Source organism: Diadema setosum, chromosome 9 (genome assembly GCF_964275005.1).
Source record: "Diadema setosum chromosome 9, eeDiaSeto1, whole genome shotgun sequence".
Classification (NCBI taxonomy): domain Eukaryota; kingdom Metazoa; phylum Echinodermata; class Echinoidea; order Diadematoida; family Diadematidae; genus Diadema; species Diadema setosum.
This window is the reverse complement of record NC_092693.1, coordinates 24,509,285-24,536,975: the sequence shown is the minus strand read 5'-3', so window position 1 is coordinate 24,536,975 and position 27,691 is coordinate 24,509,285. Positions and strand designations below refer to the sequence as shown.

The 27,691-nt window shown below is 37.1% G+C and overlaps 1 protein-coding gene across 1 annotated transcript; it reads left to right on the top strand.

Moving 5' to 3' along the window:
* Positions 1–17: 17 nt before the first annotated feature.
* On the top strand, positions 18–21,779 carry LOC140233253 (cytochrome P450 3A6-like). The gene is made up of 15 exons (XM_072313364.1): positions 18–44; positions 2,291–2,301; positions 3,714–3,797; positions 8,621–8,714; positions 9,712–9,764; positions 12,829–12,925; positions 13,517–13,633; positions 14,304–14,392; positions 14,901–14,905; positions 16,193–16,329; positions 18,009–18,182; positions 19,303–19,523; positions 20,265–20,402; positions 20,989–21,151; positions 21,699–21,779. The coding sequence occupies exons 1-15, from the start codon at positions 18–20 to the stop codon at positions 21,777–21,779; spliced, it is 1,491 nt and encodes a 496-aa protein (XP_072169465.1).
* The last annotated feature ends 5,912 nt before the right edge of the window (positions 21,780–27,691 follow it).

The window sequence follows — 27,691 nt, the reverse complement described above, 5'->3', positions numbered from 1 at the left end:
CTCGCCCATAGCAAGCCATGTCTTCGGATGGCAGCGTCCAGAAGGTAAAAACCCGCAGCCAGTTCCAGGCCACTAAAAAGGGCACTAGTAATGAATGATCGAACCTACCTGTTCAGATTACTACCGACATGACTGACACAACACGATATACATTATCATCTATAGCGTCATCAGTCAGTGTTGGTGACTTTTTGAGTTTGTATAACTTGCTGAAAATGAATGGCGGTATTTCTCGCAGATCGGAAGCACATCAGACTCGTCAAACTTACTGCGATATGACTGTCCTGCTGTCGAGAGAGTGCTGTTGAAAACCACAACTTGTTCACTGTATGTTCGAATCGACTGATTCGGGACCAAGGCGAAAAGTGTCTAACCTTTGAAGGCCACTGGAGCAAAGAATTCTCTTTTGACGTCAACGTCCGATTAACCACTTTCATGAAAGCCCAAAGAAATTGAACGCTTCGTGAAATTTCGACAAAAGCTCGGTTTTGTTATTGTTGTTGTTACTTCGATTCCGACAATGGCCCCAGATTTCACTGTAAATCATTTAACATTATAATCATTATTTTGTTCGAACAATTTTTCTTTCCTTTCTGATGTTGACGAAAGACACACCAATACCACTAAAGGCTCGGGGAAAAAGAATCATGCACATTTACATCACCTTTCCACAAATTTAGTGGTCGTGTAGAAACATCGTGCCATCCATCATCACGTGACGCTTCTCAACATAATCTACAAATACCAACTATATACTTGATTGCACAGTATATCGGCTATAATGTATTGGGGTCTGTCATAAAGACATGACTGCGAGTGATGAACAATGAGTAAGTATCAATATTTTTATTAGACCAGGTTAATCTTATCTGTATTGCTCGATGAGCTTTGTTCCTTGGTCATACAATGATTACCAATACCATAAAGTTAGTTCGGAAGTTTGGGTTCAGACAATGGATATAGTTCAATTTCTTGAGGATCATACATAAAAAGCCAGGAGAGATAAGATTCCAGACATGGTGACAGACTATCAAAACAGCCCAGAATATTTGTGCAAACTACGCATGTTGCCTTGATGCCGTAACCTCCTGATGGTTAATCAACGCACAAATCAGCAAGAGAAAATGCTTCTCGTCACCTCACGGAAAAAGTCATAAAATTTCAGTTCTTCCGATCAAATTTGCTAAACTTAAAATCCCCCAGGAAGGTAAATACATAGCAAAAGTCAGCAGGGGCGGATCCAGGGAGGACCGCAACCGGCGCACGCCCCCCTTTATTTTTTGTTGAAACAAAAGAAATAAAAAGAAAAAAATGGGGGGAGGGGTGCGTGCGCCCCCCCCCCCCCCCTTTAATTTTGTAAACACGCCCCCTCTTTACGGAATTCCTGGATCCGCCCCTGGTCAGCGTTGATATTATACAACCAAAAGGCGGGAACTAGGACTAATATACTGTAAACAAGGGAACCAATTATCAAGAAATCTTCGGAATGGTGGTACATGTATCAATCAGTTATTAAAAACAGGCGTGTATGAGCTTAATTTGGTTATTATTCGTCAAGCTGCAAGTCCACCTGTATGAAAACATCCGGCTTTCGAAAATGAATGATTTATTAAGGTTCCTCTTTAAAAAAAGAAAATTAATGAAACGAAATGAGTCAAATCCGTTCTTGTAGGTATATTGGAGCACACAGATTATAAAGACCCTTATAAACACCATTCATTGCGCTATTTACGTCTTCCGATTCTCAGACTAACAGTACAAAGTCTAATACTAATTTTCGACATTCTGTTGGTTGACAGTCCGAGTAGTTGGAATAATAACCAATTCACAACACATGCCTTATATTCGACTCTCGTACTCATCTATCTTAACCTGGGTTTTCTCGGTATAGTTCCAGGCCCAAGTGTACATACCCTAATACCAAGCGTCAGGAGCATGCTATACGCAAGTAAAGGCAATTTATTGGATGAGGGACGTAGTTACAAAAACACAGCGTTACCCAATCCCATCAAATGGTTACCGTACGGTAAGAGAGTGAATGAGTACCTGACGTATATTCATTTTGGATATGTTGGATATGAGATTCGTAAATCTCGCTTAGAGTAGAATTGGGTCAACTTAATATCCCATTATCGTGTAAATTTCATTTAATTACAATGCGATGTATTTGTTTATCATTATGATCAAAGATTAATATTGCCATGATTTGTATATGGACGTACAACTGGATGTCCTGGATTTATTACTTCGTGTATACTAAATTAATTGTTTCTCTGTTATTTTGTTGCAGGGCCCCCAAGAGTAACATTGTATAAACCACTGATGGGGCTACCCTAGGTAAAGAATACTAAATGACTGACTGACTAAATGAATGAATGAATGAATGAATGAATGAATGAATGAATGAATGAATGAATGAATAAATAAATAAATAAATAGATAAACATGAGGTTATTTATGAGTTTTTTAGAATAATAACTAAACATCTATGAACATTTGCGTAATCATCATTGGTCCTGAAATGAAAAGAAGAACTCAAGTTTTGACAGGAGACAATGCGGAAATGATTTTAGCATTTGTAAGTGGTATACTCCAAAGGAAGAAAACCGCAAGCCGATGTAATATGGCATCGATCTGTCAGTAAAGACCGTCATGCATGAAAGAGCAAAACAAAACTGTTATTTTTTTGATGAAAAGGACTTCTCTTGCTTACTAAATTGGGTAAGTCAGTTGTTTCTTCACTATGCCTGAAAATGACGATATGTTGAGCTCTCTTGATATTTTCTAATTTCGTTTTTCTGCGGTGACATCACAAACTGTTGTAGTCTTCTCATCCAACAATGGCGGCACAAAAACTTTTGAAAATCATAATTTTTGAAAGGAATGTGCGATTGTCCTCAAACTTCACTGATGTGTTCTTTTACAAATATTGTTGCATTCATTCAAATCGCATGTATACATGGGAAACTTTCTTATCATTTTGTCTCAGATTAGGGGCGTTCATTAAATTTCATAAGGATTAAAGCTTTCATGATTATGGTAGTACATCATTAACATACCTATTAACATCTTAATCAACATCGGTATTGCAACAGGATGTGACTGTGTAATCAGTGTCATTAATATTTACCGGTATTCATGATTCTCCACTCGATAATCGGTATAGATTGTATAGATAATAGGAATTGCTTTGCAACCAACGTCAGCACTCTGTAAATGCTACAATTTGGTTCGTTTGCAAAGCACATACAATACAATCAGGGGGGAGACTCACCTCCCTGATACAATAGAGCAGTCTTTCTTGCCCAGGTTTCCATATCATACCCAACGGCCACACGGCCACACACCAGCCAAGGGCAAAGAATTTCGCGCAGTTTAGCATTTCAGGACGTTAAAAGTGTGAATTCTGATAGATGATTTGTGATCACTTATCATTTCACGTCCGGTGTAAAGCATCGAAGATCAAAGTCCACGGGTTAGCGAGGTGCATAACTTCGTATGAAAATGTAGGTACTTGCGATAGTACTTCAGTGCACCATCATAGGACGGGACAGATATTGCTCTGTGATGTGTAGGGGTATCCAGTCATTTCTGCGTTTCCCTAAGCCTGACAAGTAGGCCTACGTGAAATGTCATTGGATAAGCAGCCACTGATTTTGTCAAAATCTGGTTGTGTCGGATTTGGCTGTTCATAATTGTATGTACAGATGAAGCAGCAGTAATGGAACTCCAGTGTTTGGTCTATATCTGTCCACGACGTGGGTTCTTGCCCTTGGATCCGTAGTTCTATTCTTTTTGTAAGTATTCAGATATACTTAGATTCTTATATAGATATTCAATCAGTGGCGTATCTAGGGAAAACGGCGCCCGGGGCAAGCACGAAAATTGCGCCCCTAATTTCTGAAAAAGTGTTCAACCCCAACCCCATCCCGGTAGGGACTTTAAACAAGGTCCACATGATGCTTTTTCAAGTACTTAAAAGGGATCTTTTGAGGGTGATTTCAAATTCAAATTTCAAATTCAAAGTTTATTTCATTTTTCGACATAACATATGTTATTTAAATGTTAATTTAAATGTTAATTTAAATGTAATGTTAATTTAAATGTAATGAATTTTGATAGATTTTGGCGAGCGAGCGCAGCGAGCCAGCCGAAAATTTTTGTATTTCAGCTTACAAAACATGGAATTCTTGTCATTTTTTTGCTTACCAAATCTTACAATTCTAAACAAGATATATATACCAACAAAGTGAGGACTTGAAAAAATACTCTAAATTAGTACGAGCGAGTGAGCCGAAATTTGTATATTTCTGCATCATTACGTTTTTTTTCTTACTTTTTTTTGATTTTTTTTTGCGCCCCCCTCCCCCGTATGTTCGAAACCGTTGGCGTCCTCTTTTGATAAAATAGGCGATCGCTTCAGAACGAATGAAATTGCAGACGCTGCTCCGTGTAACACTTTTCCTGCTAAATATAAAATGACATGAGTGAACACAATAGACATTGTCATTTTGTCCGCGTCATCGTCACGTTTTGTTCTTATCTTCTTCTCTTTTTTTATACAAATTTTGGCGAGCGAGCGCAGCGAGCGAGCCGAAAATTTTTGTATTTCAGCTTACAAATCATGAAACTCTTGTCATTTTTTGCTTATAAAATCTTACAATTCTAATCAAGATAATTATGATTGTGACGGCCTTATAGATAACGATTTATACCAACAAACCGAGGACTTGAAAAAATAATCTAAATTAGTACGAGCGAGTGAGCCGAAATTTATATATTTCCGCGTCATCATTACGTTTTGTTATTATCTTGTTTGATTCGGGGTTTTTTTTGCGCCCCCCCCCCCCGTATGTTCGAAACCGTTGGCGCCTTCTTTTGATCCAATTGGCGATCGCTTCAGAACGAAAGAAATTGCAGCCGCTGCTCCGTGAAACATTTTGCCTGCTAAATATAAAATTACATGTGTGAACACAATAGACACTGTCATTTTGTCATCATCACGTTTTGTTCTTACCTTCTTTTTTTATATAAATTTTGGCGAGCGAGCGCAGCGAGCGAGCCGAAAATTTTTGTATTTCAGCTCACAGAACATGGAATTTTTGTGTGAACACAATAAACAGTGTCATTTTGTCCGCGTCATCATCATGTTTAGTTTTAGTATCTTTTTTGATTTGGTTTTCTGCCCCCCCCCCCCCCACCATTCTCCCTCCCCCCTTCCGGGCGAGTTTTGTTTTTGTTTTTTTCCCTTCTTCTTCTTCTTTTCTTTTTTTTTTTTTCTTCTTTTTCCTTTTTTTCTTCTTCTTCGTTTTTTTTTGCGTTTTTTTTTTGCGCCCCCAAGGAGTGGCGCCCGGGGCACGTGCCCCCCTTGCCCCCCCCCCCCCCTAGATACTCCACTGTATTCAAAATATCTATAGGCGTAAGTGTGAACCATTGGTGTAACAAAAAGTCACAGCCATACGATGAGAGAAAGGCATTGACACAATAATCTGTATAATCGCCGTATACTTCTCGGTTAAACCATGGTTGACTTGTCGCTGTGTTTAGTGAACCGACCATGGAAGCGTAAAATAGTGTGAGGCCAACTTTTCAAGAAACTCCTCCACTTTATTTTTTTTTTTCTTTTCGCACAGTAGATCTATATACAATGACTGCGATGTTCTTTTTCACACAGGTGTAAAGCTGTGAACCTGGTTGGATGGAGATTGGTATAGTGACAGACTGTCTGGAAGAGCAATGCTATGATACTGAAGAGGCTGCTTCAGCAGTGAATGACATTTATGAATATAACATGTAAAATAAAGTAAATGAATTTTATTATCAGTCAAACGGCAACACTGGAGATAATTTACGAGAAATCTTCTTTTGAGGATATTTCAACCTTCAATTGCACATTTTTGTAAAACAAGCAGATAACGATGACATACACAATTGTCATGGAAAGGTTGACATGATATATTGTATTAAGCTAATTATTTTAATTTTGAAAGTCATTACCGACTGAACTTTCATTCAGGCATATAGGTATTGTAAACATGGTAAAATGAATGGATATGGTGTGCTGCTGCCTGACTGTAATGTGTATATACGTAAGACCTATATCATTATCGAAAGCGTTTATAATATAATTATGATGCACCCTTCCTGCAGGAACGATATACCTCGCAACTAATTCAACAGGAGAAGGAAAGTATTCTCTCCTGGTGTCCTGTCTTCTGCTCTACATCCTCTTTATTATGCGGTCACTTCTGTTTCTCTCATAGAGAGTGAAGAGCCATAGTCTTATGGTTTCATTTGCTTCGTCCTGTCCGTCGATACAAAGTCCACGATTTGGAGTTGTCTCAGAGCTATGTTAACTTATTTCCTCATAGCTGATAGCTTGTGGAATATTGATTCTTCAGAGCCATTTTCTGTATATTTGCCCTCTAGTAATCTTCACATGGTTGGCGAGCACAGTACGGTCATCAGCAACCAATCAGCGACGAATCAATGATAGTTTCCATCATCATAGAGACGCTGGACATGTAGAATGTTCGCAAGACGCTCGGGAATTGATCGGCAACAATAGTCGGTGATCTTAACGAGAATTTCGTGGTTTTGATCTCCGATTGGTTTTGGCGACCACTGCATGTTGGTTGATTGCTGGAGGATGTTGACCAGTCTTCGCGCATAAAATTATGACCGAAGTCGATCATGGCATGGACCTGTTGTAGGTCCATGATCATGGCAAGGACTTTCACGTAACAGCCCAGAGGGTTATAGGCTTCTTCTTAAGTGCCGTCTTCAGTCCGAAGGTTGGCGACTATGGACCTCCACTCTGTTCTGTTCATGGCCGCCTTACCACATGCGGCCACACTCTTTCCTGTCCACTCCTTTATGTTGTTACACCGAACACTGCGCTGGCGTCCTCTGCATCTCCTGCCTTCTATAATCCCTTCCAGTACACTTTTTTGGATGTTCTAATGTCTTTTAACATGGCCAAAATATTTGAGTTTTCTTGATTTAATGTTTTTCATCAAGGTTTTTGTGGCATTCAGATGATCTAGAACATACTGATTTGTTTTCCTGTCTGACCATGATATACGGCCCAGGCGTCTGAATATCCACATCTCGAATGCAGCCAGCCTTTTCTTATCATCCAAGTACAATGTCCATGTTTCACAACAGTAAAGGAGAGCTGAATGCACGTAACATTTTACTAGTCTGAGCTTGGTTGCAGTAGATATCTTCCTTGATGTTAACTCTTTACTCATTTGGGTAAACTTAGTTTTAGCCATTCCAATTCTTCTCCTAATTTCTCCACTATTCTTCCCATCTTCATAAACATTTTGTCCTAAATAATATGTGAATTCACTGACTTGTTCCAGGAGAGTGTTGCTGATAGAGATGTTTATCCTTGGTATTTCAACCTTTCGAGATATTACCATCGTTTTGGTCTTTCTCACATTCATGTCCAAGCCAAATGCCTAACTTTGGCGGTATATGACATCAACAATTGTATGCAGGTCTTGTTCACTATCAGCTAGCAACACAGTATCATCCGCATATCTCAGATTATTTATCATTACTCCACTAACGTTAATACCCGGCATGCCTTCAATGATTTTAAAAATGCATTCTGTGTATAGATTAAACAAACTAGGTGACATGATGCATCCCTAACGAACACCTCGTTTGATTTCTGTATAATCGGAAAATTCATTGTCAATCCTGACGCATGCCCTTTGGTTCCAGTACAGGTTTGCAATCACTCTCAGATCCTTACTGTCCATCCCGGTATTGCGGAGACACTCGAAAACTTTCTGGTGCTGGACTCTATCAAATGCATTAGCATAATCAATGAAGCATACATAGAGGTCTTTTCCTTTTTCCAAGCACTTCTCCATAATGATGCGCATGATGGCATCGCCTGTCCCAGACCCCGACTTGAAGCCAATTTGGGTTTCTCCAGAGTTCTCACTGAGCAGAAACTGATTCCTCTTCAGAATGATCTTGAGTAGTATCTTCATGATATGGCTCATAAGACTGATAGTCCTGAAGTCACCACATTCCATTGACTTTGGTTTTTGGGGCAGTGTTATGAACACAGATTCCAGCAAGCCTGATGGAAGATATCCTGTTTCATATATACTGTTCAATAACTGAGTCAACTGAGCAACACCATAATCATCCATTTCAACCTGGATCCCAACTAATCCTGCTGCCTTGTTGTTTCTCATCTATATAGCAGGGCTCCACACTAACCTTTTTTTTTTTTTTTTGGTGGCCCGATGGGGCCACCAAAATCATCAATTTCAAATTTTTGGTGGCTAGCGAGAAAAATTTGGTGGTCCGAAAAAAAAAAAGCAATACAAAACATTAACTCACTGCATGCATTTATGCATTTCCGGCGCAAAAAGTTACGAATTTATTGACATACTTTAAAAAAAAATGTTTTTTTTTTTTTTTTTTTTTTTTGGGGGGGGGGCCTAGGCGGGCCACCAAATTTGCCCTTTTTTTTGAAATTTGGTGGGCCGACTTTCATTTTTGGTGGCCCCGGGCCACCGTTAGTGTCGAGCCCTGTATATAGGCTATATAGCTATAAATACGTAACCACGTGTTCCGTCCCTGAATTGTACAGGTACGATTACTGGTGCCATGGATACTGGAGGAGACGAGGCGTGGCTTCGGTGTCTTCCAGACCAATCGCTGGCAGTCTAACCCATTTCACGAAGGTATATATGGCAAACGAAAGATTAAAGATAACGACACAATATACATTTTACGTCCTTTCGAAGCTCTGTGGTGTACAGTGTGTGAGGTAGTTGACAACTTACACAGTAGATGCTTACTTCCAATAAATACGACATTCCTCCTTGCCCCAGGACCCACTCCAGGAGTGAAACGAGTAATCTGACTTCAGGCCGTTAACGCTGGGGGCCCGAGAGATTAACACTAGGTCTACATATCCATGTATTCCAAAACACAGTCACTGTAGAAATTATCATTCTCATTAATATTGAAATCATTATAATACTATACCGGTATAATTATTAATTACTTTCATCCTTATTATTGTTTAGCCTTCTTTCGCAAAACCTATAAATAGCTATAGCTATCATTTTTCATTTAATTTCATTTCATTTCATTTCATTTCATTTCATTTCATTTCATTTATTTCATTTCCAACAACATTTTCATACACAAAATAACACAACATCAATGCAATGTAGTAACAAAGAAAAATACGTGAAGTTGACAATACTACGCATCACAACAGCAAAGTAAACAATGAAAATTGAATTGAAACTAAAGTTGCAGGAAATGGAGGAGACATGCTAAAAAGCTAAGCTTGTATTTTGCAGTCTCCTCGTGGACAAAAAGACTAAATAATTTTTAGCTCTATGTTCTGATCTCCATTAACATCCCGTCAGATCTTTAATGTCATCTTGTTTCGGAGATTGATGAGCGCACAAGCTATACCCACACTTCCATCACCTATAAAGTAACTTTGATTATATTATGTTGGGCCTTGACAGTAGGAATGTTGTGTTCTTTTTTTTTTTTTTCTAGTCGCGGAAACGGGTTTGAAACGTGAAATGTAGACTTCTTGTGATAGTCTTCACAAAATTTTAAATTTAAAGTATCTGGAACGGGCCGCAAGAGGTAAAAAAAAAAAAAAGCTAATCTTCTTCTTCTTCTTCTTCTTTTCTTCTCATTTCTCTTCTTCAGGGAGTTGCACCCGCGTTACTTCGCTTGGCAAAAGAACATGGTCGAGTATTCGGGTAGGTTATTGCTGCTGCAATTGTGACAACAAACGGCTTCCTATTGAGTGTCGTAGTCCACCAAGCTCACGTCTCAGAAAAAAAGAAAATACATGTACCATGAATTACACACAGTGAAACTATAAGAAGATGATCATACAACTGTATTACATTTTTTTTTTTATATTCCTTTCACCACAAATTCAGTTCCAATTGTGTAAAAGAGCTTACTCTATTGACAAATACGACATAGGTCTACAATAGTTTTCATCCACAATCGTGACAAAATTCTCTGTAGTCAGCGCAAGGCACATTATTCTTTGCGACTGGCGATCTAGTCTCTGAACGGTTGTCACTGGCAGCTCATATAACAACATTTATGTCAACGAGACAATATTCAACCTCCTTCTTCGAAGCAATATTTAGACAGTGGTGCAGCCGAGAATAGCACGCAATATACTGTTACATTTTGCCTGGAACGAGTTTAGTCGTAAAATATTCAAACGCTTTTGGCAAGCTACACTTTCAGGCCGAGCAATCGCCAATTTATTGGACACTATATGCTTGGTGACTTACAAATCGATGTAATATGTTTAGCTTTGACCGCAAATTGCATACTTTTAACTGATGTATATATATTCGGCACATGCCTATTATCAATCCAAGATCTTTATCATCTCTTTCTATCTTGTACAAGTTCCCCGTTTGTAGTCTTGTATAAAGATTTATTCATTACCACGAATTATTCTGAAAGCCGATACATTGATATCATTATGATATACAAATAATTATGTTCATCATAATAGTATATATATATATATATATATATATATATATAATATATATCATCCGGTAGATATAAGTAATATGTTTAATGAATATTTTGTGCATATTGGTCCACAACAGGGCTCTAAAATTGATAAGAGTAATTGTGATTTCGCAGATTTTCTGCCACAACCAATAGATTCATCTTTATTTTTAAACCCAACTGATTTTATCGAAATATTAAGAATTGTTTGTGCTTTTAAAAATAGTTATTCTGTCAGTCATGATGAAATCAGCACCAATTTACTTAAGCAGATTATAGGTAGTATTTTGTCTCCCTTAGTCCATATCTTTAATCTATCTCTTTCTTCTGGTATTTTTCCAAGTTCCTTCAAAATTGCTAAAGTAATACCGATTTATAAAAAAGATGATCCCACGTGTGTAACTAATTACCGTCCCATTTCTATTCTCTCTAGTTTCTCCAAAATACTCGAGAGAATTGTGTATAATAGGTTGTATGGATTTTTGTGTCAGAATGATTTCTTCAATCCTGATCAATTCGGTTTCCGAACCAATCATTCTACTGATCACGCGCTAATGCAGTTATTTGATAGAGTATCGAGTGCCTTGGCAGATCGCAAACATGTAATTGGTATATTTATGGATCTGAGCAAGGCATTCGATACTCTTGACCACAAAATATTATTATATAAGCTACGACATTACGGGGTTCGGGGTACTGCACTTACATGGTTTGAAAACTATTTGTTATGTAGAAAACAATTTGTTTCTTTTGACTCAGTATCCTCCAATACACTACCTGTAACATGTGGAGTTCCCCAGGGTTCGATCTTAGGGCCGTTATTGTTTTTAATTTACATAAATGATATTTCAAACGCATCATCTATGTTACAGTATATATTATTTGCCGATGATACAAATGTGTTTCACTCACATGCTGACCTAAACCACTTAGTTGCTACTTTGAACAATGAATTACCGAAATTATCTACATGGTTTAAAAGTAATATACTGGCACTCAATTTAAGCAAAACTAATTTCATTCATTTTAAATGTAAAAAAGCTGATCTACCAGAATATGAATTGTATATTGATGGTATATCTCTTGAAAGGAAAATATTTAATAAATTTCTTGGTGTGTATATAAATGAAAACTTAAAATGGGATGATCATGTAAAACACATCATCTTGCCTATATCCCGAAACGTTGGCCTATTAACTAAGCTTCAGTATTTTTTACCAACTCGTGTATTGTTTACCCTGTATAATGCCTTAATCTTACCATATATATCGTATTGCAACATTATCTGGGCAACCCACAAATGTAACACAGACCGTATACTTCTCCTACAGAAAAAAGCAATACGAGTGTGCAGTCGAGCACGCTCTCGAGATCACACCGACCCATTGTTTTTCCAGCTTAAATCCCTTAAGATAAATGATATAAATTTTCTCCAAAAAGCTGTATTTATGTTTTGTCTCAAGTCAAACCTCTTGCCTCCAATATTTAACATAATATTTCGGTCAAATTCAGAGATTCACTCTTATCCAACCAGACAATCCACAAATTTACATTTATTTAACCCCAAAACCGCACTCGCGCATCATTCTATCAGACGCTCCGGCCCTGACACTTGGAATTCCCTTCCCATTGAAATTAAAAACATGACCACTATGTACTCATTTAAGAAGGCTGTAAAACTTCACCTCCTTAAGCAGTATTCCCCAGGATAACATTCTGATTTCTTTATTGTATTATAATCGAATGTATATGAATATGTACGTGATACATAATGCATGGATGTGTGCATACATATATCGATTTAATTATCTATCAATATTATGAATATGAGTATGCATATGTATGTATAGGATACATGTATTTATCATCATTACTATTATTGTAAAGTAGTTGGAGTGGTACCCATACACTCTGTAACTTTCCCTATTCCCCCTACCCTTCCCTATTTCTCTCTTTCTCTATTCCCTATTCTATTCAGAGTAGGTAAGCATATAGTCTCCATACCGTCAAGCCTCGGCTTATTTTGGAGACCCTTCTGTTTAAGTTCCATAAGCTTGTATGTTTGTATTTGTCTTGTATAATTGTACTAAAAACTATGTGTCGATATACTGCTTGTCATAAATGACATGTACATGATCCTACCTGATGTAACGGAATTAAGCAGAAATAAATCAAATCAAATCAAATCAAATTTATATATTTCCATGTGCGTATTTTATCTAAATATCCATGTCTTTATTCATGAATATATATTCATGCATTCATGAACTGAAATAGGTTGTATGACGTTCGTCGTCCTGTCCTAGTCTGTGGCGACCCTGACATGGTCAGGCAAGTCCTGATTAAGAGCTTCAACACCTTCGTAAACAGACGGGTAAGCTTTTTCGTGATGATTATGGCTGTATGTGCAGTAGACACGGTAGTTAGTTCAGTTCAGTTCAATGACATTTATTTCCATCAAACCAACATTGCGATCATTTTTTTTAACATGCTTGGGCACAGTTTGGTCTATCATCATCTCACTGGATGTGTTGATTATAGCAGTTGCCTTGTGATCCGATTATAACGCTTTTGTAATCAGCGATCTCTGATCTGCCAAAATGATTTAATAATCTCTCCGCGCATTGAAGGATGTTCGATGTTATTTCTGTCGTGTCTCATCTCCTTCAGTGTTTTGTTTTCTTCGTCGTTGTTTGCTCTTTCTGCTGTTACCAGGTATTTCCTTTTGTCTGAGTTTAATCGGCGTTTCAAACCTTGTCTAAGTTTGCATTTCCTCTTGTTTCGATCTATATTATGTTGTATTATTTGTCAAGATTCTATATACTACCAGCACAATGGCATATTTCAAGGGAGAAATTAAAGCATAAAACATCTCTTGTGACAACGAATTTCGGCTCACATAATAATTAATTACTTCTGTAGTTTTACCTTTTTAAAAACATTGAAACTCGGTCTCCACCTGCAGGAGACGCCACTATGCAACAAGGAGTTCGAGGATGCTCTGATGAATCTGAAGGATGACCATTGGCGAGAAGTCCGTAACACGCTGACCCCCACCTTCAGCGGTGCAAAAATGAAACAGGTGTAACAATCCACATGTGAATTTCAAATTTCAAATTACCAGTATACGTTTCCAACAAGTTTATATGATACAGTCAATTCGAACACTCACAGAAGCAAAACAGTCAAATTGAAATGTTCACCAGAAACAAACAATAAATATTGCTTCATTAACGGTCTCAGCTTTGCATGAATCATTTCAGAGCGTGGGTGGAATACTAAATCGACTGCTGTATACAGATGTTGGTGTTGGTCCTACATAGATTGTATTCGTTCTCATAGCATCGATTGAATCAAAGTCATTTTTTTGACAGTATATAGTGCGAACATTTCAAAATTATGGTTCATGTAACCTTTGCAAAGTCCCTGTATCATAACAGAAGTTTTGGTTAAAGTTCCATCTTTAATTTGATCCGAGAAGCCATTTTAGCAACGATATTAGCAATCTCATTTTTAAGCTTTGTTGTTAGGTTTCTCCTTGAATGGTGGATGACTTTGACAAAAGCATTTATTTGAAATGCAAGCAAGGCTTTAAAAATGCAGCATTTTTAAAGGGTCGATTCAGCAAGGACATTTTGTTCAGCCTTTTATGTATTGACATCTTAACGAAAATCCCCCTAAAAAGGGAAAAATGCAAATGAAGGGAAATAATCCTTCTCTGGATTTTTTTCTGTCTTATTTTCGCTACGTAGATGTCACATCACGTGACTGCAGGGGCTGATAGACTTCTCAGGAACATTGAAAGCTCTCAGAGAACTAAAGGCTACATTGAGTGCAAACAGTAAACGACGTCAAAATTTGAGTGCTTTTATATACGAGGCAAAGACACAAACCGGGAATTTTGTAAAACTCATTATTGGTACACCTGCTACACTCTTAAAGATAAAATGGTAGATCAACATTTTAAATGTTTTAACACCTCCAACCTTATGTTAAATGTGGTTACAGCTCGTTATTCCGAAGGTTCGTTATTCCGAAGGCTCTTCAGTCCGAAGATTCCTTATTCCGAAGGTTCGTTTTTCCGAATTTCATTTTCGGATAAACAAATCTTCGGAATAACGAACCTTCGGAATTACGCCACAAATGTTCGGATTAACGAACCCTTTTTCATTTTCGGATTAACGAACCTCTAGGTATAGGGAATTTGCATGTTTCGGATTAACGAACCTTCGGAAAAACGAACCTTCGGAATATCGAACCTTCGGAATAACGAACAGCACCCGTTAAATGTTACACTTAACACTCAAAATGTTAAATTCAACACTCCAAATGTTGAAATACCATTTCAGAAATGGTAAATCCAGCACTTTGAGTATTGAATTCAACACTCCAAATGTTGAAATAACATTTCAGAAATGGTAAATCTAGCATTTTGAGTATTGAACTCAACATTTACAAAAAGGCTGGAGGAGGAACAACTTTTAGAATGTTAATTTACCGTTTCATGTTTACAGTGTAATTTACCGTCGTCTCCATTATAGATTAAAATTCCTTTAGATAAAATGTATTTACGACCGTGCAATCCGCCAGACGACTAGGGATTATAAGAAATTGTAACACTCTGTTCACAGTCTTAAAGCATATATATTCCCTCTTTACTAGAATCAGTGGAACTGTTATCCTGTTTATTGAGAGATAACAAAATAGTGAAAATAGATCTATGGTATTATGAATCCTGAATGGAGTCAGAAATTTGATGACTTTTTGTGTGGTAAATGAATGAGCTGTTCGCTTTATTTATACGAGTAATTTGATTTTTTTTTAAATTTGACTTCATACATGCAATTGCCCATATTTCACAACAAACTGCAATATATATTACTCTACAAAACAGCATCAAAATCATCGGAATTGATTTGAAAAAAAAAAAAACTGATTACAAAACTAGATACAATGATGCATGAACAGGCAAATAACATAAGGTTTTTATCTAAATAGATGACAGAACCAAAAAGCTTTAAGCCCATAACTAATAAGAGTGTGAAATTTGATGTAATATAACCAATATCAATATAGTCGGTTCTTTCGGTTAAGTGCATGCATATAGTAAAGACAGACAATAATCATTTTATGAGCTTTTCCAAGACAGCTCACCTAAACTTTGGAATTATGCAGACTTTTCTGTGGTAAGAGTAGATTGATGCTTTCTGTGCAAAATTATAGGTGGGTGCTGTTGTTTTTTAAGGAGATTTTTTCACTTTCAGAGGGTGCGTGATGCTTTGATGCTACTATAAAAATGGTATAGAGCAGGTTGTTACCGAAGCCATTTTTTTTTGGTGAAATCACTCTAAGATCTCACACAAAACTTTACTGCAAGCTGCCATTAATTTTCTTTTGAATTTGTATGTACAGATAAGTCGATCCTCTTTTTTTTATTATTATTATTAATTTGAGATATCCGGGATATATCACTAGTATAACATAACGATGCAATCAGTTGCTATCAAATGTTAATATCGGGGTTGTTTTTTCACTTGAAGTGCCTGAGGGTCTTGACTGTAAGAAAAAAACAAGTAGATATCCAGTAAGTTGCCATTTTTGTATTCATTTAACCATTTATTCATTTAATTTCAATCGCCAGGATTTCTGCCCTGGACGTCGCCAATACTGAAGTTTTTCAAGGTTTTCTTGTTCCCTCAAGACTCGATGGACTTTTTTCGCGATGTAATTCAACAAACGGTAGCCATGCGGAAAGCTCCAAATGAAGATAAACAAAAGGCAGGTTTGATCGCTTGAAGCGAGTTTTTTTTTTTTTTTTTGGCCTTTAAATGCTTTAATGATTTGCACATTAGTTCATTCTGGCACTTAAATGTACCGCTGCACACGATGTGAAAGATGGGATGATTTCATTTTGCACTTTAATTCACATAATACAAGTTTGATTTGGGCGATTTATACACTATATAGAGTATTGAAAATATGATTATGCAATTTAACGATGATTATCTAGGTGATAGTGAGTATTGAAGAAATTTACTTTGCAATAAATTCATATCTACACATTTGGATTAGATAATTAATACGTAGAATGCAATGAGGTCAAAAAGATAAGTAACACAAAAGGAGCAAGAAAGAATGAGTATGAGAAACAGTCCACAAGTTTCTCATGTCCATTAGAACCAGTTATTATTGTTGACAGCAATGGTCTTGAACATTACAAGTGAACAGAGTTATACATAAGTACCCTATACATTATACTTACTCCAAACAATCCCTAGAGCCGTTTTAAGACTATAACGTAGAAGTTGGTGTTTTGATTTAGATAGTGAAACCAGTAAATCATTATTTGAATACTCTTTAGTAGAATAAAATGGTACAAAATATTAATTATCGAATGAATCTCTTCTGGCTCCTTCAACTTTTATCTCCCTTATCGTTAAATAGCTGCCCTCAAATCGCAATCGTACTTGTTATTGTTGGAGTCATACTGTCACGACGGAAGTGGGTATTATGATTTAGATAGCGAAACCAGTATCAGTACTTGAATATTTTTAATAGAATAAAATGGTACGAAATATCGAATGAATCGTTTCTGGCTCTTTCATCTTTTATATTCCTTCTTTAAATCTCTGCCCTCAAATCGTACTTTCGTATGTTTGTGTCAAACTGTGGCGAAATCTCAGTTGGATCTCTGCTTTCTTTCACTGCAAAAGTCCGATGTTAAATATGAAACACCGAGCTGGTGTTAAATTTTCGGTGCTCATTTATGGTGTTAGATTAACACCTCCGGGTGTCATTTCAAAATATAAAATTGTTTTTTGAATAGTTTCTTAGTTACTGCACTTCTTGTTGATTCTGAACTTCAACAAGCAATGACAAGACGATCAAGAATTTTCCGATAAAGTACTTGATTTTTGAAAAAAAATGTGTAAACACATTTACACCACAGTAACACCAGTTGGTATGGTCTCCTATTGAAGCTGGACGGGTGTTAAAGCATTGACAGTAACACCAGGGGCCCGTTGCATAAAACTCCAACCGGATTTTTTTCCGGTTGAAATAACAAAATTCCGGTTGGAAGCTCCCAACCAGAGTTTTTATGCAACGGATTTTACATTCTTATGTTAGCAACCTTAAAAAATTCAAGTTGGGCAAATCCCAACCTGAATTTTTTAAGGTTGCTAAGAAAGTTTTATGCAACGGGACCCAGCAATATCAAATCAACACCATGCTGTGTCATTATTGAATTAACACCAGCGCAGTGTCAAAAATATCACCAGATACAGTGCCAGGTGAACACTGTTCAACACCATCACAACATATTTTCTACACCTGTGGGTGTGGTCCTCTATTGACACTTGATCGGTGTTAGATTTAACACCCATGGTGTTAAATCCAACACCGATGTTTTTACAGTGTTGCATTATACATTGATAAATCAATCCATCTATCATCAGAGGACAGATTTTCTGCAAATGATAATCGACGCCCAGAAAGGAAGCGAGGGGCAGCTGGAAGCCGGTGATGACGGTGACGTGCATGATAGCGTGTTCAAGGAACACGGAGGTGCTGCTCCGAGTCGCTCGTTGAAGTCAAAGGTCCAACTGTCAGATTCAGAAATGATCGCGCAGGTGAGCACTCTATAATCTCAGCGTTTGCGTATCACGGTAACAATAGGGAGCTTTAGATTTGAGACGCGGACGTTAAGACGACGATTACATTGGCCCTTCCCCTCTCTGCGTCGTGTTGCAAAGTAGCTTTTGATTATGAAAGGATGCAGCCTATATACAAAGTACAATGATATTGTAAAATGACGCCCCCATAGGGTAATATTGCGTCAAGTAGCTCTCTGCGATGTGAATTTTTAGCGGACGCAAAAATGGCCCAGGGCCCCGTTTTATCAAGAGATGAAATCGATTTTAAATTTCCTTACCACACAGGCTGCCATAGACTTACAGTTGAAATCAACTATATAATCAATTTTAACTTTTCATAAAAGAGTGCCCAGAACTGACCGTGCAAACTCAGACGATGCAATTCAAGCAAATCGTACTCACCTACATGATTTTATGGAAGAAAAGTTCATAACGGATAAGATTACTCCTTTTTTTGCCAATTACAAAGACACATTTATCTGTTTGATTTTGAAATTTGTAATAGGAGTAAACTTTATTACTGCCCCTTAATCGAAAATTCACCAGGTCTACAATGAAGATTTTTTTTTTCTTCAGTTATAGAAACACTAATTGTGAAATTTGTCACAGGAATAACTTTTTTGACGGTCAGTCGAATTTTTTCTGAACAGAGAAGAAAGAAAAAAGAGACCATTGTAGAGAAAAGACTTGTTTTGAATAAAAGAATGGGCAACTTTTCAAAGCCTATGAAATTCCTAAATAGATTTTGAATGATATTGAATATTTTTCTAAAATCAATTTCCTCGACCTATAAAGCAATTGAACCAACTCTGCTGAGATCGAAAACCACACAAACATTCATTAAAATGCTTTACCAGTTTCGTCATTCTCTCTAATCCATCCACTTTCATTCCGCATTCTGATACACACACACACACACACACACACACACACACACACATATATATAATCTTATATATATATATATTCATATTATGTATATGTATTATCTTGCACATAAACATACGAACACACATGCATGCGCAAAACCACCTAAAAAGTAAACTCTAGTTAGTGTGTGTCATTTCAACGGTATCTCTTGCCTATTTCTCATCAGGCAATAACCTTCTTTGTTGCCGGCTACGACACGACTGGTTCTCTCCTCATCTTTTCCTCTTACCTACTGGCTCTGCATCCAGACGTACAGGAGAAACTCATCACCGAGATCGACGAGTTACTGCCCTCTAGCGACGACGTCGGTTACACCACCGTCTCGAAGTTACCTTATCTGGATAACGTGATCTGCGAGACTCTGCGGTACTTCCCTCCAGCGGCCCTGTAAGTTCTGGGCCCCATTTCATAAAAGATGTTAGGATGGCAACTCTTGCTGGAATGGCAACTTCCAATAGCAACAGCCAATCAGGAAGCTGGATTCTTGTTGTCATGACAATTGCCATTCCAGCAAGAGTTGCTATCATATCAACTTTTTATGAAACGGGGCCCTGGACAGCTCTTTTCACACACTAACCATGTATGCCATAATTATTTTCGATAATCCAGTATACAAAGACAAGACTGTGTATCTACCCGTCATCTTTGCGCTTCAAAGTATTACGCAGTGCCCAATATTCTGGAACTGTCATGGGATCACATTATGAATTATGTCCATCCGAATTCAACAAAATATACTTAAAAAAAAAAAGCCTTACAAGTCCACTTTAAGCTGGCGTTTAACTGAAGCTGGAATCATTTTATCCATTGTTGTAGATAAAGTAAAAAATCAGAATATAAACAAACGGATAATTAACTAAGGAACACTAAGTCTTGTCGGACTGAACGTTGCATAATAAAAAAACTACTTTTGAGGGTTATGTATGATTGTTATGCAGTAATTATCGTTCATTTTTTTTAATTAGATATTGTCTACGTTACCCTTTGGTTGCCTTGAATGAATATTCGAGCAAAGAGAGAGAGAGAAAAAAAAAAGGAAGAGCTTGTGCATTCGTTACACAGTGGTTGTTTTTTCTATGCGTTACAAGAATTCTACGATTTGTTTGCTGATTACCTAATACCTGACAGTGCTGACCGCATATGCAGTGAGACGTTTACCTACAATGGTGTAACCGTGGAAAGGGGCACGCAGGTTGCCATTCCAATCTACACCATTCACCATGATCCGGAGCTACGGCCCGAACCGGAGAAGTTTGACCCGGATAGGTATGCATGAAGATCACAAAGAGAAGAGACAGTACCAGTAGATTACTCTCGCAGCTATATAGGTGTATTACGCTCCTATTTGGAATGTAACCCTTTGTTGCATGATAAACGCTGCAAAAACACAAACTATCTTTCTTCATTGTGCTCACAATGATAGAACAAAGCGAGTTTTTCAGTCGCATGAAACTGAATACTGAAGTGAGAGTCAAAACAATGTAGGCCTTATAGTATACGATGAGAGAGTGCTCGGAAAAATTACCAAACTTTCCTCAGTAGTGTACATCTGAATGCAAAACAGTGACGCAGGGCACAGGCTGCTACTTCCATAATGGTTGATGTATGGATGCCAGTACAGGGAAGTTCAGGGTTTTATGAAGAACAGCTAAAGAGCCAAAATGGAAGTCTAGAAAATATTCATAATAGTAACAAGAAATGCACACGAGAATAAGAATGAGAGTTTTATGTGGTGTAGAACTGTTAAAAAGTAAGATACAGACCATGTATAATCATTCCTACAGAGTGTCTAGTGATATAAAACAGACGTAAGCAAGTGGGATCGACTTTGTGTGTCTCGTTCGTCTGACAGATTCACGAAAGAGAGGCGCGAGAAGCGGCACCCGTTTGCTTGGATCCCGTTCGGCGCAGGGCCACGGAACTGCATCGGAATGAGGTTCGCCCTGATGGAGGCGAAGGTAGCCCTAGTCAGGGTGCTGCAGAAATACCGCTTTGAGACGTGTCTACAGACAAAGGTATAACCCTTCTTATTTTGTGTGTTTGATTGTTTGGATGGTTGCTCCTATTATTAACGTCAAAATTAAAAATACAAATAAAATAAATGTCTACACTATAAGAAGATTTAATACACCATTGTAGGATTCAAACAAGGGTTGGCAGCTGCATGGATGGGCGTATATCATGTCTTCAAATTAGATAAAGAATACAACTGGAACATGTTGTGGAGTGTGAGTACATGAAGTACGCTATCGAAGCTTTAAGGTCGTTGTGTGTATAGATGATGGGGGCAGGCCGAGGGGTCTATACCTTCTTTGCAACTCATAAAAAAAAAAGTTTCTTATTACTTTGAAACTTGTCGGCCAACACGATTCTTTTGTATACCCCTTTGTCTGTCTCACTACACTACGCCAGTTTTAAGTGTTTATGTGTACAAATATTCTCTTGTGGTTCTCCGCAATTGCTGTTCTTGTTTTATATTTTCACTTTGTATATAATTATTCATCATTTCGTTTCTATTTTTACGTCGTCGTCTAAAAAATGTGGATCGCTGCTTCTTTACAGATTCCGATTGAGCTCGGAAAAGAGGGTCTTATCACTCCGCCGAAGGGCCTGGCGCTGCGCGCCCGTCTACGGACACTTTAGTGTACCGCAAAGCAGGAAACATCCTTACCCACTGAGGGACTCCCGAAGGGACTGGGGCCATAGTTTGGTTTCCCAGGGACAGTGACACTCCAAGGCCTTTAACATTCTTGCTTGGTGTGTTTGGTCACTATCCAGTATCCATTCTAAGAATGCATTCCACTGAAAACGAATAATATATATAATATACATGTATATATATTTTTTTTTTTCTCAAGATCCTCTCAGTCAATGATGCTGTAAATTTTTCTATTACACAATATCATCAGCTACATATTAAAAACAACATTGCCTATAGACAATACTCTTCATCTTTTGAAATTTAGGCAGATTGCAATTTAATGTGACATGTCTGTATTCTTTGTTCCTGAACCGTGATTATCAAAATAAAGTAAACATTATACTTTTTTACCCTTAATTTTGTCTTTCATTTCTTTATCGTTTGTTAGTTATAATATGAATACAAATTGAACATGCATAATTACGTTTCGAGAATTTCTTAGTGTGTGATTTAAGGACGTACTTTATAGTAGGCATTGATTGCTGTTTGATAGTTGGTACCCTCAATTTGCACAAACATAAGCCTGGCCATATTCACCAATTGCATCTATTTTTAATGAATTGGGGCTTTGAATTGTATTTTGTTGATGTTTACACACTTTTGGCTGGTAATGATATGATATATTGAATTTTGTTAAGAAAGAAAACATGAATTAATTTGATTCAAATGAATTTGAATATTACACTTCACTTATGAGCAATTTTGTTTCAAATTGAATGTTGTGTTAAACACATTTTTTTTTCTGAAATCAAATGGAATATAAAACTTGTATGAAATGTGGAATATGGAATATGAATAAAAAAAAATTGAATTCAGTTATAAGAATCAAACCAAGAAAATTGAGAATCATATCTTATATTGTCACATTCTGCGATAGTCGGCACACTTGGTCATGGCTATCTCTCTGAGCAGCAATTCAGATTCTCTACTGTGGATAAATTATGACTCATCGAATTTGTAGAAACACATTTTTATAGTAATTTCTGTTGTGTTGTTGAAATAGAGTCTCCTGGTAGAAATGCAGGTAGAAAATTTTGCTAGCAACATCAAAACAGCAAAACAACTACACAGGGCATATAATCTCCTCAAATCGAACCACGTGATATTGACCTGATGTCAAAGAGTATGAATCAAGATAAACCCACTAGAACTTCAATCAAACCATATTCACACACGCCTGCAGTATACTTTTAAAAACCTTATACGTGTGATTGCTTTAAAATAACGACAGTATTAAGTATATTTTTTTTAAACTCTTTTTAACTTGCTGGCTTGCGTTACACAATACATGTATGATCATAGTATTTTTGCGCAATCACACACACAAAAAAAAAGGAAGGAAGAAGAAAATAAGAAATTAATTAAGAAAACCATTTATGCAGTGCAGGATGTAACCAAAATCAAGCATTTGTGTTAAGTAATATCATCAGTTCTATCTCGTGTGAAATATATCATACATGTTTTGTCATTAGAATGATTGTCTATGGGATAAGACCTGTGTAAACGACTTTACATCAGAAAAGTAAACCAGTATTAAGTAGGGCCTCCGGTTAGTGATATCTGAAAGAACAGAATTTTGGCTGCGAATTAGTGTTGTTTGTAGCAGGCAGGGAAGAGGGCAGGTAGATTGCTACAATGTATAAAGTCCATTGAAATCATATCTAGGAATCGAGTGGAAATTATGTTTTCTTATTTGTCATTTAACGGATGGGTAAAACTGCGTGAAAAGATTGCAAAAGATGTAGTTCGTGATGATTTACACGCAGACAAGACTCACTCGTTTGTAACAGGCAATTAGTTTTAGACTCGCTGAGGAATACAAGTTATATTGTCTGCTAAAGAATTTAGAAGGAACGTTTCCAAAGGAAATTTCCACAATCTTGTTTTAGTGTATGTAATGCAATCAGCTATGTGTCGTAAAGTAGGTCTCGTAAGGATTTCGTGTATACGAACATTGCATTGTACATTGAATGTCAGTGAGAAGCGTTTCATTTCTCTCGAATTTCATTATAATGTCAAATTGTCATTCTGAAGTGTGATTTCTCTAAATTTGAAGAAAAAATCGAAGTGGAATTATGTGTCCATTTGCTCGCTTCTTGATTTTCTGTCTGCTGAGTCTGTTTTAATAGTTGCTTTTGATTTTCAAACCAGGGTAAAACCCTCGATCCTTGAAGCCGCATGTCGCAGAGATTTTTAAAGACATACAATAAGCAAAGAAACATACAGAAAAATATCCCTGGAAAACATGAATCGCCGTCAAGTAAAATGCGGGATATGATTTATATACAATCATAGAAATATACACGCCATGAATTAGAAATGTAGATAGCCATCTAAAACAACTGATAAACGCTAACTGGCGCTAACTGTCAATATGCGTGGTTATAGAATAGTAGTCTACAGTCGTGGTTGGTTACATGTATTTTAGCAGTGTGGCGTAAGTTGACAAAAGAGAGAATAATAAAGGAATATTATGGCCTCCATAAGCTGGTGTTTATGATTTTATGTTGGTTGTGAGCGTGTGAAGGTCAAAGTCCACAGGCTATATAGGGACGAGAATTACTTCGTATAAGGGAAATAATCTGTGTAGTATCGGTTCAGTGCACTGTTCGCGTTGAGGAAGTGACTCGTGACTCGACTAACGCTCCCATGGCTGCTGTGTGAGTTCTCTAGGAGTGCAGGGGAATCCCCCTTTATCTAAAGAGTGCATTCTGTGTGTGCATATCAAGCCCGACAAGTGCTTGAACACTCGCCATTGATTTTGGACAGACCCCGGTTTCGTGGTCTGCTTTGGTTGTTTATGTGCATGCACTGCAGTAGTAGACATGGAACTCCAGGTGTTTGGTCTATCTCTGTCCACGACGTGGATCCTTGGTATTGGATCGGTTGTTTTATTCCTCCTGTAAGTATCTAAGTTAAATTCTTGCTGGGAGAGGCTTACAACCTTGTGTGCACATGTGGATCACTTTTATCGAATTGAGTTGAATTGATATGGGTTTACTGATGGAAGATAGCAGCCCATGCAGAGGCTTAAATACATTCACTTTACAATGAAAGCTTAAAAATTACAATACTTGATAATACATTGGCTATTTACAATTCACAAACGTACATCATTGATGTTTATAAACACGGGTATAGCTGCCACAATGATGCAATGGAAAGAAGACATGGATGTATCGATCTGTGTAAACCGACTTGTCTGTTTTATAGTCGAATTATGCTGTATGGACTGAGAGTGTAATGTGCTTTCGTTCTGAAACATTCACGAAACCGGGGAAGGAGTGTAAAGCCGTGTATAAACGTTACTTTTCTTTCTTTCCCATGCTGTGTAATCTCTGCGATGCCTCTCTTCACCCATTGTGTAAAATTATAGGAACCTATTATTGATTAGGGTTAGGACAATGTCAGACTGTCTGCAAGAGCAGTGTTAAAGGAACTATGCAGTACTGGTTAAGGTGAGGATTCAGGTTTATAACATTTTTTTTTTAATGAGATAATGAGAAATCTCTCATGAAATATGAAAGAGCATGGAATTTCAAAAAGGATTCAACATTTATTTGATGAAAATAATTGGCCTTGAAATGACTCGTCGGATATCCAACCAAAAAAAAAAAAAACAAAAAAACAAAAAAAAAAAAACAATCCTAATAAAATTGACAGGCCCCGACTTTTATTAGGATCTCTATGTTTTTCCTTGCTTTTGAAATTTTCAGTCATTTCAAAACCAATTTTATCAAACAAACTTTTGAGTCCCCTTAGAATTGTATGCTCCTTACAATTTCATAGAGTGCATGGTTTCTAAATATCTCGCAGAACGTTACAAGCTAAATCCTCACCTCAACCAGTACTGTACAGTCCCTTTAATACCGAAGAGGTTGCCCGATGAAACGAGACAGCATTGTATAGCAAGTAATTATAACTGTTCGAGTTCAATATATTTACGCGCATAATGTCTTTGACCGCATATTATGATCGCGTACTTCCCTTTTGTGTCATGAGGACAATTCATTACCTCACAACCGATTCCGCGGGAGGAACATTCCACAGAATAGGGAATGTCATTCTACCTGACATGGTGAGGTACTTCATCTTGTCAAGTCGACTTAATATTCATATCATATCGACGTGTCAAGATATGTAACTTACCATGTCGACTTACCAACTTTAATAGTCAACATGGCGACATAGATTATCAGCATTCTCGCCAAGTCGACTTCCCAAAAGTGTATGTGGACAATAATGGCGACGTACATTCACTTTTTGGGAAGTCGGCTGAGCGAGATAATCTACATCGCCGTGTCGACATGCATGTATTTATTTAAAAGTCGACTTGGAAAGACAATGCATGCCGTCATACACATTTTGCAAGATAACCTATATCGCCATGTACACTTCTAAAAGTTGATAAGTCAGTATGGTAAGTTATATATCTTGACATGTCGACATGATATGAATACCAAGTTGATGTGACAAGATGAAGTCTCCAGTAGCCATGTCGTCAAGTAGATTGCCACTTAAAAGATTCCGTAACAGAAGGAGCATTCTCCACTACTATCTGCTTTAGTGTTAAGGCCTGATTTGTAGGTCACTACTTATAAACGACCATCTGATCCACCAAAGCCAGATTAGCACTATAAGTTTTTGCATTTTCCATTCCTTTCAGTCTTGTCTCAGCTCGATATAAGCTTTCAAATGATTCTTTACAGCCTAGAAGTTGTTCCGCTTTACTGCGAAAAAAAAATCAAGTATCAAACGAAAACATGGTCTGTCACCAGACAAATCCAGTTTTGAAAAGTATAACACGTTTAAATGCTTGATTGCACAATGATATGTAATTTCTCCACAGGCAACGAAAACCCCCATATTTACATTTTCTTTGATTTCCTAGGGTTTAGGCTTTGACAGGGTATCTTAGTGACGCGTCTCAAAAACACAAACACACACATACAGTGTGTGTGCGTGCGTGTGTGTGTGTGTGGCCTAATAAACCAATATACGTGAGTTACACGCAGTCTTTCCCCTTCATATAACTGTGGAGTCGCAGATTTTAACGTTTGAGTTAATGCGCATTTAATTTTCAATCTCATATGAACAACATAAGCAAAAATACAATAAGTGCAAGCACTTTCACTATATAAGACCCTATAACGTAATGGACAATACAATGTATAAGGTTTAGCTAAACACATGTTACACTCCTGTCTTAACTGGCTTACCATTACAGATACGATTACTGGTGCCGTGGCTACTGGCGGAGACGAGGCGTGGCTTCGGTACCTTCCTGGCCCATCATTGGCAATCTCAGGGATTTCACCCAGGTACGACCACAGCCAGATATATATATATATATATATATATATATATATATATATATAATATACATATACGTAAAAACAAATTAAACGATACAAAACCTTTCATCTACTCAATTGTAGCTCTGTGGTATATGGACTCAGGGCTCTAGGCACTCAAACAAAAGATTCCCAGTTCAAATCTTACGATGTTCCTCTTTGACCAAAGGAGTAAACGTTTACACTGACCATGCTGAATTAGTGCCAAATTCGTCTGGTAGACTATCTCCGGTATCATTTAAAGTGTATATATATATATATATATATATGTATATTATGTATATATGTTATGTATATAATATGTATATAATATATATATATATATTATGTGTATATATATATATATATATATACACGTATTATATACATACATACATACATGATATGAATGTCATTTGAACAGATTTGTTGAGAGAACCTGGTAGATGTAATTTTGTCAATGAATATACTTAGTGCAAAACTTGCTGTGTAAAACTTAAAATTTTTTAAATGCAATAAAT

Excerpts from the sequence above, each read along its gene's own strand:
- LOC140233253 (XM_072313364.1), top strand. The coding sequence starts at position 18 with ATGTCTTCGGATGGCAGCGTCCAGAAG. Across the intron at positions 8,715-9,711 it reads GTCTAACCCATTTCACGAAG|GGAGTTGCACCCGCGTTACT; the intron begins GTATATATGGCA and ends TCTCTTCTTCAG. Across the intron at positions 20,403-20,988 it reads GAGAAGTTTGACCCGGATAG|ATTCACGAAAGAGAGGCGCG; the intron begins GTATGCATGAAG and ends TTCGTCTGACAG.